Below are 12,804 nucleotides of genomic sequence, written 5' to 3' on the forward strand. Positions count from 1 at the left end.
TATTAATAGAAAGTTAGGAACAAGTGTGAGTCTTTGAGTGTGTTTTATATAACGGTTTATATGTTCGGTACAGATCAATGACATGCTCTCTAGAGCTAAATGCCATTAATCCATTTACAGCTGCTCATTGCAATGAAGAGAAATTGCCAGTGAAAGAGCTGATCATATGTTAAGGAGAATTTCTCTGCTTCCACGCATTGTTCTAGTTTTATATTTTGAAAATGTGTTCAGTGCCTTTGCAAGTGTTTAAAGTCAATCTTTTTTTTTTTTTTAATTTACAAAGAAAGAGTTTGGCAGCAGTCAGCAGTTCTGAATCTTCTGGCAAGTGTCCAACGCGCTGGTTGTTTTGCCACACTTAGTTCCACACCGCTGAGCTTAGAAGGCAGACGTGGCACAGCTCTATACTGACCTATTGGTCATGACCACTCCTACCTCATTCGGCGGGTTTTTCATCCTAATCTACTTGCACAAATAATGTAGTTCTGCAGCAATAAATGAAGACTTAAAATACAGACACATGAAGGCAGTTAACGTATTGTTTCGAGGGATGTTGGTTGCCGCTAGGTGTAAGTAAATGAATTGTAATGTAACGCAGTCAGCTGAAAAAGAATATTGTCTTTTAAAGAACAGACATATGAAAAAAAGAATACAGCAACTCACTGTTAAGTCTAAAATGCGTATGGCAAGTGTATGTTCTGTCCAAAGATTGTGCCTTTGCTTTCAATACATAAAGAGAGAGGGGGAAAGCTTCCTGACCGGCTGCTTATTCAATCAAAATGTCAGATTATTTGGAATGAATAGTTATTACGGAGTCAGGTATGACTCCATCTATGAATCTAGTTTACTGTGATAGATTTTTTTTCTTCTTAAAGAGTACATTTCCCTGAAATAAACAGCGCAGAGTAGGAACGGCATAGTCATTTGGAGTTCACTGAAGATATAGGAGGACATTGTGTTTCCTGTCCTTATGTTAAACTTGGCATATTGATTTTTTTGCACAGCTTGTAGCATAGAAATGCGATCTACAGCTATGGCAAGGCAAGCTAACCACATGTGAATTTGTTAAGTACTGCTGGATTAGCAGGACTCATCGGACTGCGCAAATGTGGTGACCTGACTTCTTCCATAACTTTCTATTTATGACTTAATCAATTAGAATAATAAGTTTTGAATTTATTGGCTGTAAATAAATAACAACAAATCATCTGCAGAAACTATTGTTTTATATGCTTGCTTGTTTTCACAAACTAAACACTCTGTAGTTTAGCCACACTACCTTAACAGGCATAGCTGCAATTGAAATTAAGGATCAGATATGTGAAGATAAAGATACAGCAAATGTTGTTAGCTACTGTTTTTTAAATTAGCACATAGAATTCAGAAAGGCATAGTGTGTTTCTTAACTTGCAGGTTTTTATCTAAATTTGGCGTTACTTTCTTTGTATATTCTTTGCCTGCTTAATCTTTTGTTCCCTTTATGTTCAAAGATACTAAGATTATGGAAGCTATTGATGCTACAGTCTGCATTTAAATTTAGTTACGGTGTAGCTGTGCAGAAAGAGTTCTTCTGATGTGAGGCTGGTTTGCTCTTCTCTCTACATTATTAAACCTCCTTAAATACATCCATTATACCATTCACCTTGCTTGAGTTCAAAGAACACAGCAACTGTGTAGAGAGGATGAACAGTAACTGTGCTGAGTGGGTTACCTGTGGTTTCTCAGAAATGCTAATGCATTCTCTGGCATGTTTGTAAAGTTATCTGTTTGCTGCTGGATTTGAGAAACCATTCTGCAGTTCTAGAAGCAAAATGACAAATGTTCAGTGCAAAGAAAATGACTGAAGATACTTTGGGTTTTGAAGTCATTGCCATTCACCCTTTAAAACCATTTCCACAAAAAAAAGTACTAACGCAAAAGGTTACTTCAGGGGAAAAAAGAACTGATGCTATTCCTAAAGAATCTCTTGAGTGCAGTCTCACTTGAATCACTTATGAAAATGATCTGGACTAATGCCTGGCTTATCATTCCGAGTTTATTGGGAACTAATCTGTTCAAAATGTTTGGAATAAGCTGAAACCTGACTTGCTCATCTAATGAAAAAGGTCAAAACAGAAAAGAAAGTGCCACTGGTTTGTGTTAGGTGACACTGTGCCCTGCTTGTCTAATTTGATTACACAGAGCCACTGAAGCCCCAGGCAAAGCTGATTTTAGCTATAATCAGCTTCTTAACCTTTTGAGAACTAACGTAAACACTACCTACCAGTGGTTAATTATGTTGCTCTGTTACATACAACAAAGTGCAAAGGTAAAAGTGTAGAACTACAGTAACAAATGTTATGACAAGATTACTCGAGGGGCTTACAGCTGTCTGCGTTTTATCTGCGCTCATTGATTTCTTTTTTAAAAATTAAAAATGGGTTATAAGCACTAGGCAACAGTATATCGGTTTTAACCAGCGTTCCCCTGTCATGGTGCTGTCTCGTCTTGGAATTCCACTTATATAGGGGAGGAGAGACTAATTTTAGCTGGACTGCTGTAGTCTTGGTTCGTCATTTTGTAATCATTTCAGATTAACTTTATCCTAATTGTTTATTTCTAATAAATCATATGCATTTGTTTCCTTGAAGGAGAGCATCTTTCAGAATGATTTGTAATTTCTTTTAGAAAACGACCATGTCAGACACCTGTCTCTAGGTGGGATAAATGGGATAAATTTTATTTTCGTATTATGCCTATACATATTATGCAAGAACTAAAAAGCTGAGGTCCAAAAATGTCGCTCTGCGAAACTCGTGTGTCTTAATTTCTCATGTGTTTTGGTTCATACAATCTTTTTAGTTTGCCAGGAATATTGTATTTCCATGAACTTCAAAACTTTTAGGAGACTTCTAAGCCAATGAACTTTCAGTGTATTTTACATGTCCCTCACCTGTGCTGATCCCTGATGTTTATGTAAGGAAGCCTTGATCTACTCATCCTCTTATATATTTGGAGGTAGCAAGTGGCCTCTTTCTGGATTTTCTACTTTGTAGAAGGTACGTTTATCTTATTCTTTCTGTATCCCAGTACTTTTTGTCATCTGTGCCTCTACTCACTGTCATTCTTCTCCTATAATCTGTTTAGAGTTGGGTCCGTAATGAATTACAGATAGTTATGAACAGGAACACGAATGCAGGTGTTGCAGGGGCAGTCTCATGCTGCCTGCGTCCTTCACCAGTTTGTCACAGGGTAGCCATGGAGCTGGAACGCAAGGATCGATTTGCAGCTCTCAGTACATTTAATGCCTTTTGCCCACACACTTCACACCAAATTTGCAGCATGGAGTGCTGTGACAGTCAATAGGTTAGCGTGGGCGGGGTTGTAACAGAGAAATAGATGAGCCCTTGCTCAATTCAAATACTTATTTTATAAACTCAGATTAATTAAACAATGATAACTAAAGTTACTAAAGCAATAATACTAAACAAAATACTGTTTATACAAGAAAATAATAATAACACAGCACGCACGCGCGCGCGCGCGCACCTCTCTCTCACCTGACCTAATATGGTTATGGACTATCTACAGCCCACAGTACACCAGGCAAGTGATGCTCCTGCACACCGATCCCAACAAGCGCCCAAGGGGTGCCTCAGGTCACCGATATCGGGTGTGGTTGTGCTGGCCACAGACCGAATCAGGGTTCAGCACACAGCTTGTTTTGTCCCAGGTCCAGCAACAAGGATGAGTTTGCCAGTGCTTCCTCTTTGATGCAGTAGTTGGGCTTACTGGCAGCTGTTCCTCAGGGATCTTTGGAGACCCTTTCTCCCACCGGATTTGCTTTGCCGTGCTGGTGTTATGTCACTGGTCTCCTGGTGTGAGTGCTGCATGGGTTGCTCAGTCACATACTGCTTTTGATGATATCACTCAATCATTATCGCTTTTTTCTACTGTTGCTGGATACTTTGTCAGGCTACATTAGGGTGCTAATCTCCAGGCAGAGCTGTTCACCTCATCACGTTACTTTTTGGTCACTGCAGTCACTAATCTGCAGGGACTTACTTGTTTGTTGAGACAAAATGGGCAGGCTGCCACCTTTTGAGCGCCAAAGAGGTGACAGATTCACTTTGCTGACTCTAACGAAACTCCAGCATCATGATGAGTGGACACTTAAGATCCTGACAGGAAAGTGAAATAGCTGACCAATTTCTGAATGTGTTAGGGGTTCATTTTTCATTACAGGCTTGATGTTTTTTTCCAAAAAGAGGATATGCAACTGAGAGGCTAACTGTGACCCTTTCAGGTTTCTTGCAAGTTTCAGCTTTTAACTGTGCAGATAATCTTATGTTCTGGTGGCTCTTAAAAATCCACCAGTTATCATGCATAACTGGATCTGATCATGCTACATTCAGAATATGAACTATATTTCCTGCAGGAGGCTTGCAAAGGAGGTACTGCTTGCAAAAAGATAGCATCTTTGCAATCTGTTGATTGCGAATTACGTTTTCCAAGGTTTCACATGGTCTGTGTTTTACTTACATAACTTCATGTAACTCTCTAACCATCGCTGTCCCCTTGTTTTGATTCATAGTAGCTTGAAAAAACATATTTTAAATATTTGTTGAGTATATCACCATGGCATTAGTTATATTTTCTGAAGTGAAAGAATATTTTGTTTTAGCATACCGAGGTATCATCATTCTAAACTAACAGGATATTTTTCTGTATCTTTCTCCCCACATTAAACAAAAAGTAGGATCAGATTCTCTGTTTTGGTCCAACTCTCCAAGTTGGGAGGAAGAGACTGCTGAAACAGCTCTGTAAAATCCATCAGTCTGCACTTAGGGCTAGATGTCCGCATGACTTCTTATGTCCTCAATTAATTCCAATTACATGGAGATTTTATACAAAATTTCTTCCCCATGGGTATCTGCTTTGCTTAACAGTTGTTACCTAGGGACTGTTTGTGTTGGGCTAATTGTGTAGGGTAGTAATAAGGGAATGAATAGGAATAAATCAACAGAATTAGAACAGTGTTTTATTCCTCCGGAAGGAAACTTTGGGGGCTACGACTCAATAGTTAACTTAGGCTCTGAAGCACGTGGCACAGGCACCCGGGTGTGGCTATATCTTAATGAATTAGATAGCTTCCTAGGTTGCCCACAAAGGAAATTAAAGACTCTTGTTCTACTCCTGGATATACTCAGAAGCAAGGGAAGGTAGTGCTTCTGGTAGTGGCACTGATGCATCAGTAGTACTTGTGCCTTGACATAGGCAGCAGCTGCTCTTCAGTCCCTCTTTGAGGGGCAGCCTTTCTTCCTTCCGACTGCCATAGAACATGAAAGTACTACTGCTCCCGACTGCTGAAAGATTCTGCATGTGATGCAGTGCTAGGATCACAGCGATAATAGATTTTGATCCAGATCTAGTAGAAGTGGGACCTGAAGAAAAGTGTGGCTTGTAATAGAGATGAATTTATTACAGGTTTCTCAGAACGGATCACAGGACCTGGAGTCAGATGAGAGTTCCTTTTTTTTCCCCGAAGAATAAATTGCTAGCCTTTTTAGCAGCAAGTAAAGAATAAGTCAACAATGACACATTGTACCAGAAAAGACAAGCCTTTTACTGAAATGTGTAAGTAATCCTATAGCTTACAAGACAGGCTATTGGTGAGGCTTCAACTGAAATACTACATATGGTGATGGACAGCGTAGTCCATGAAAAAGGAGAAGGAACTGGAGAACCTCCAAAAGAAAGCAGCAGGAATGATGAGAGGTCTAGAAAATATGACCTTCTGAAAAAGTTTGAAAGAATTTATGATGCTTACCCTGAAAAAAAAGGAGTGAAAGAAAGAACATGGTGGAAATCATCAAGTATGTTAAACATTTGCAAAAAAGAAAGGAACAGTCTGTTCCATGTGTATGGCAAATAGTGCAAAAGTGATAAAATTAAATTGCAGCAAGAAAAAATTTGTGTTAGGCATTAAGAAAAACTTTCTAAGGGTAGAGCTGGAGGAATGCTGAAGCATAATGCACGTGAGGTCTCCATTACTGGTGGTGTTTAAGGACAGGTTAGACAAACGTTTGCCAGAAGTGATGTGGGTGCAGCTGATCTTGCCTTGGGCAGGGCATGGAATGCATGACCTTGAGACATCTCTTTAGACCTGTGTTTCTGTGACCGTGTGAATAGCCACGAAAAAATGAAACCTAGAAATAGAAAATTCAGAGGGCACAAAGATTTTTAGGTTCATACTTTTTAAGCTGTTTTCATAATTTTGGAACATGCTTCATGTTTTTTAAAGATGTAACAAAGTCTACAATACAATCAGGCAAAGCTACTTAAGTAAAGTAAAATTGAATTTCTTATTATTATGTGGAAAAATAATAGATGGATAAAAGTTGTGAGCTTCATTTTCTGACATATGTATTTTGGGTAATATTATTTATTGGTTTCAGGAAGATACAACGAACTGGCCATTATTGGTAACAGTATTCTCCCAATGTGATGTATAGTAGCAAAAATAGGTCTGTTAGGAAATATTAACCAGAACGATACCACCTATTTTCGTTTTTTTTTGATGTCCATAATGTCCACATCAGGGAGTAAAACAAGTGTCGTTATTACTTAGGTGGCCAGTTACATACTGCAAACAACAAATAAGTCTTAGTAAAATGTTTGTGAACCATCCATTTACCAGTTCATTAAATACATACATACAGCAAACAGATTGAAATCTGGAGTGCATTGTGACTATGCTAACCAGAAAAAGAGTATGTTTGTAGCCAATGTTATTTATAATAAAAAAATCAAAACCTTTCTACAGCGCAGTAAAACACAGAAGAGTAAACTAGCAATGCGGTCTATCTTTCATTCATGTTAATTCCGGTACATCTGCAGGCAAGTAATTTCCAATAAGTGAAATTAAAAAAATAAATACTGCTGACCAATTTGCCTCTGATCTCACAGCTTCAAAATAATTCTTTGCTGAGGACACTAGTACCTTTAACAGCAATTGTGTGAGCTCTTGCCAGCTTCATTTGCACTCTGTTTCCAGGAAAGAAAGGAACCAAGCACTCTTGCATTTGCTACTTTCTCTGGAGAGTGAAAGAATGGATTGGAATAATGATCTGTCTGAAAAAAAATTTTACAGACCAGATCAAAACAATACCCCAGGAATCTTTTTTTTTTGTTTTCTACCCTGAAGTCAGATCCCCAAACTCCTGGGAGTTTGGACAGTGGGGATGCTTTAGTAAATGCGCAGTGATAAAACTGCCAGATTGAGGGTTTCTTAAATGCTACTGTCCAAAATCACCAGCCATGCTTGAAACTAGTAATTCTTGACAGAACATACACTCTCAGTATGTGCCTTTTAGCTGCAGGGGGCAGGGCACATGCTTTAGAGCCGGAAAGTTGGGGTTTTTTATTGTATTTGTGTCATAACCTCTTTTATTATAGTTTTAAGTTCTTTTCCTATTTTGGTGTTCAAGGCTTGCCATGAAAGCCCCATGTAAGTAATTGCAAAAATTTTCTGAAAGTCTGCAGGTTATTTAAGAACTTCTGAATACGTAATTAATACTCTGCATTATACAGACTGATAAAATACGCAGTAAACATAGTGACATTTTAATTCGCTCTGTGTCGGGGGCTCTCTTTTTTCACTTTCTTTCTTTTTACGATTAAATGAAAGGAGGCATTTTCGCCCTAAAGGGTGTGCGTAAGGTTGCTTTGTTATTCCAAAATACACGTCCTCTTAATCAGCCCCGTATGATTTAATGAATCAAGTGAATCAGCTGAAAGTTCTGAGCACCCAGAATTTCCCTCACTTCTCAATGCCCCTGGGGCATGAAGATACTGAGCACTTTTTAGGAGATGTCCAGCACCTTGTAGGATTTGACCATTAGTTCTCCGGTTCAGCTAAGAGACTTATTACCCAGGCAGCCCTCTCTACTGCTTTGCTGAAGCCTTTCTGAAATTGTGCAGCCACAGAGGTCTTCAGCACACATCTCTCTGCTTTATTGGGGTGTCCTGAGTAATTTAGCTTGGTAATAGAGCGCTTGCTTTGCAGTCAGCAACTGGAGCAAGAACAGTAACTGTTTTGGTTTCTTTGGCTTTTGTTCTTTCCCAAGGGCAGACCTTAGACTCTTAAAAAGAAGACATTTAAAGGCACTTTAATGATCCTAAACTATTAAAACAAACTGATTTAAAGGGTTTAAATCCCTGATTGGAAGGTTGATTATATGCAGGCTGGCCAGCTACAGGGGACACGTGTACAATTTCTGCTCTGCTGTGGAACTACGGAATGTTTTAGAGTAAGTCACAGACCTTTTAAGTACTCCTATTTAGAAGCCTTTTCACATTACGTTCGGTAGAAGTTAGATACCTGTCTATACACAGATATGAAAACAGGCTTGAACTCCTATGGCCAACGCCCACTACTTTTGTAGCAACCTGCTACAAAGCACCCTGCCAGGAGGACCCTGTCGGGGGGCTTGAAGCCTGAGAACTGCACCACAGTATTGTGTTTGATCCTATATTTGATGACCTTAGAAGCGAGGAGCAAAGGAGTTGTTTCTTTTACTACTCATTTAGGTATGCCTTAAGCTACTCTGGAGATGTGGTCCTCCAACTCTTTCTCTCTTACTTCTGCATGTGTATTTATGCGCGTGTCTATGTATATGGAAACTAGAGATTAATCCCTTCTCTCACAGTGTTGTGAGAGTAGATATGTTATAAAGAAATTTACTGAACTCAAGAGTGGGGAGAAGGTTAAAATCCTTTGGCACAGCCAAATGGAATAATCAGCCTTAAAGGAGCTGATGGAAAGAGGAATCAGTCAGCCAAAGTGATAGCTAATTTATTAGAGGTGGAAATTGGCATGGCCTGCTGGATCTGCTTCTCAAATCTGTATTGGCAAACTCCAAATACATTACTTTTACGGTATGTTATACTTCATTGTCTATTGATTTAATTCAATTGAAAGATCATGGGTGATAGTATTAGTGACAGCAGTATCTGTTGGTTGCATAGAGATGGTATGGTTATCTCAGGACATCAACAAGTTGTCCCACCAGCTGTGAAGAAATGCTTTCCATATTGTACAGAATTGCAAATAGCAGATACTAACAACTATCTCCGTATCACTTATGGGTTTTTTCATGAGTTGGAGGTATTTTATATTTTATTTACAGATGCTATAATCAAATGATCAGTGCTTTTTTTTTCTTGCACTTTTTCATATAAACTCCTTTCCCATGTAACGGTGTGGAAAAAAACTTGAAAATTCTTCAGCTAGACTGGTAAGGCTCAAAAACAAAAAGATACATGAGAAAAAGCCCTAAGCTTGTTTTTTAAGTTTCATGATTTTTAAGTCATTCTCATTGTTACTTGGTGAATTTGCAAGACTTTGTGTAGGCAGAAATGTATGCCACGTGGCTGTAGTCAGGGAATCGAGTTCACATTGCTCAATCAGGGCATACTGCACAAGGCCGAGGGCGTGTGCTGAATCTTCTCTTCACCCAAATGTGGCATTGGTGTCCTGAACTTAGCTGGGCAATGAGAAGAGGGATAGCACTGAACATGTTCACAATCTAAAATGAGAGCATTTGTTTCACTTACTGGATAATAGAATGTTACATGCAAATAGTAATCACTAGCAATTGCATTATGCAGCTAGATATTGAAGACAAATCTTACAAAAATCATTCTAAATTTGTCTCTTTGTTGTGATAGACAAGATGAATATGCAAATACATGAATAGTGTGAATGTTTTGTACTCGGTCCCAGGCAATATTTGGAATAAGGAAACAGTGTTAGGGACTTAGAGAGTAGATAGTGAGATGCAGAGCTTTTCACTTCTGTCATCAGTGGTCAGCAAACAGCAAAGCCAGGGTTATTTCTGTCTGATAAGTATTGGTGTCTTGTATGAAATTAATTGGTTTAAATAGGCTGACTTCATAACTTGTGGTCTCAGCCGTGAACAGATATGGAGATAGGCCTGTGACTCTCAAGCTCTGATGACTCTAGATTTTAACTGCCCGAGCTGCCTGTCCAGTCCATTTGACATCTACCTTCTCTTTACCAAAGACTATAGAAAGGTATGGACTGTCCCATGAGCTGTCTCAGCTGACAACCTTAAACTACAAAGAAAGTGCATTTGCGTTAATGCGCTGGGCATATTCACTTCTGCTACTTCTGCCTCGGGGCAGCAATTCCAGCAGAGGGGCAGGACATACAGCAGAGAGCAGCAGTGCTTTGAACCCTTGAGGCTAAAGCTGCTGGAAGCTCACGTGTTGGAGCCCTGAAATATGCTCCCAGCCTAGAGCTGTTTTTAGAGCATGTTTAGACATACTGTAAAAAAGCTTGTACTAAGACTGCCTGTTCTGCAACTGTTTTCAGAACAAGGTATTTCAATTTCTAGGATTATAAATTGATTCGTAATTGTTTACAGTACAGGCACAAAGAATACCATTTGTAACCTGTTACCAATCCGTTTGACAGTCGGCAGTTTCATTTCTAACATTTTTGTAGTTGCATTCATCACTTTGTCATTTATTATTATTCTTTGTGTATCTTTTTTTAATCTAAAGATAGCTGAGGACTTAAAATTGCACAGTAGTTAGTGATGGTCCCGGTCAGTTCTGCAGAATTTCCCCACCTTCCAGTTCCTTCGCTACAGGAGGGGGCTTTGGCTATGAATTTTGTCTAACCTTTGTCCAAAATATTCCTTGTTTAGGACACTTTTGTTTCCTAGCCACTCCTAAGGAGCACCAGCACAAAAAATTGCTGCTTGCTATAGGCATTTGACAACAAATATGGGTGGCTTTCTTAGTTGCCCACAGTGAGAAGATCCTTAGGTTTGTTTAGATTGTCTAGGCCTGTAGTAGAGTTTAGATCACCTCTTCTCTTGCCGTTTATAACCTCACAGCTGGATTATCAAAGACCTGTGACAAGATGGATTTGGTTGTGTCAGATAGCAAATTCCTTCAGTTTTGTCAGTTCCAGGTTTGTGCCTTTTTTTTTTTTTTTGTGGTTCTATGCTGAAACGCTACTGCTTCTTGATAAAGATAGTCCGTTTGTCCTGTTTAAGCATGAGCGTGAAATATCTCAAAATGGACTATCAATTACAAAGCCATGAGAGGTCATCTACTTTGTTAATGTTAGTCTAAAGCTCAAGAGAGCCTTACACCAATGCTCAGTTTTTTTGAACTACCACAGATGCATGTGACCTACAGCAAACATGTAGAGACTGTGTTCAAATAGCCTACAGTCCACCTAAGAGCTGGTGCCTCCTGATGACCAGCCTTCTCAGCCTTCAGAGGTACCTGATCAATAGGCTTATGGACTTCGGTGGAATTTAGGTTCCCTGAATGTACCCACTAACTTCTCTGTGCTTTGGTTCCCCATCCCTAAAGCAGGGTTAGTACTACTCTTCTGTGATGATAAATGTGATCCAGATTGTGGGACATTCAGATATTATGGTAATGCATACCCAAGACAGAAAGACCTGGAGTGTAAAAGGTGTATTTATTTTAGCTAGGATGTTTCTTCTGGAAGGAGGAACTGCATTAGGGAAATGGCTTTAGCAAGATCTTGGCCAGTTGTTATGAAAATATCAATTGAAGTTTCTTGGACAATTAAAAAAAATGTTAGAGTGTGATCAAATTGCTATCATTGCTGGTAATAGGACAAGCTGCAAGAACCCAGAAGAGGAGATGCTGCAAAAATAAGTCTGGCCATGCAAATGTTGGCATTATGTATCTGTGAAACATCAACAATGATTGAAAGTAGGTTTGAAAATGTGTAACCTGCGGCAGACTAAAATATTTACAAATGAGAAACTGAACAAGTATTTACTACTGTGATCATTTATGGCAAACAAGTAAACCATGTGACACCCTTTGAAACAGTAAAATAGAAAAAAAATTTAAAAATCTATAATTTTAATCAAAAGTTTGTTTCAGTCATTGAAATTCTGTTATTGCTGCTTACAAACATTAAAGTCAATCAAAACATCAGTAGCCTGCAAGATCAATATTTTTAATATGTTTGCATTGCAGTGCTGCAGATTTTTGGCTAATGGATCTCACCCATATTGATTTCCATGGGAAATGTTAGTCTGATACTGAAATAATTTAAAAAAAAAAGGGCAGGGATTATTGGTTTGGAATTTTGAAGGAGATAGAAGTATAAAAATTGGTTATTGACTAAATCGCTTGGGGTGAATGAACCTTGGGCACTTGCAATAAACTTGTAGCACAGAGTCATTACTGAATACTACCTTAGTCCCTTAAACCTAAAATCAGTCAATAACCTATTATAACAATGCAAATTGTGGCAAAATAACATAGCGAGTAGTTCTCCAAGCAGCAGGATATTCATAAACATCTGCATACATCTATGTGTGGACGTATTAAGCTTCTACTGAAGTGTACACAATAGCTGATTTTGAAGTTTATTTTAATATATTGAGTTTATGTTAATATGAATGTGAAAGGGTTGATTTGGACTGATTGTTTAAAATAAGAGTAATGCTTCTGTGGCTACTAAGATGAATAAAAGTATAGCAAAGTATTACAGTTTGACTATGAATGCATAAACAAGTATATTCTGTACTGTCTTAATTCTGGACAAATGCACAGTGAATTTTTTTTTCTTCATTCTATATGTGGAAAAAAATGCAAAAGCGGTGACTACCTTAAACTACACAGCTGGCCTGGAGCTGGGCTGTCCTCGCCTGTGCTCTGGTGCTGTCCTCCCTGGTCTCTGTGCTCCTTATTCAGCCCCTCCTTCCATGTGTGTTAGGCATTATGATTTTGCTTACCTGG

At 38.7% G+C, this 12,804-nt stretch overlaps 1 protein-coding gene across 7 annotated transcripts in view; it reads left to right on the forward strand.

Annotated features, from left to right (window-relative positions):
• Positions 1–12,804, forward strand: part of LOC104150250 (ARB2 cotranscriptional regulator A) — a 276,204-nt gene that overhangs the window by 218,170 nt on the left and 45,230 nt on the right. Inside the window, exon 11 of one of the 7 annotated variants that reach the window (XM_068925111.1) lies at positions 11,195–11,352. The exons of the other annotated variants lie outside the window; for them this stretch is intronic. Within the exon in view, the coding sequence (XP_068781212.1) occupies positions 11,195–11,337 (143 nt within the window). The 3' untranslated portion in view covers positions 11,338–11,352. Of the gene's footprint in view, positions 1–11,194; positions 11,353–12,804 lie in introns of those variants that run through there. 7 annotated transcript variants of the gene reach the window in all.

The sequence above is a fragment of the Struthio camelus genome, chromosome W (genome assembly GCF_040807025.1).
Source record: "Struthio camelus isolate bStrCam1 chromosome W, bStrCam1.hap1, whole genome shotgun sequence".
NCBI lineage: Eukaryota > Metazoa > Chordata > Aves > Struthioniformes > Struthionidae > Struthio > Struthio camelus.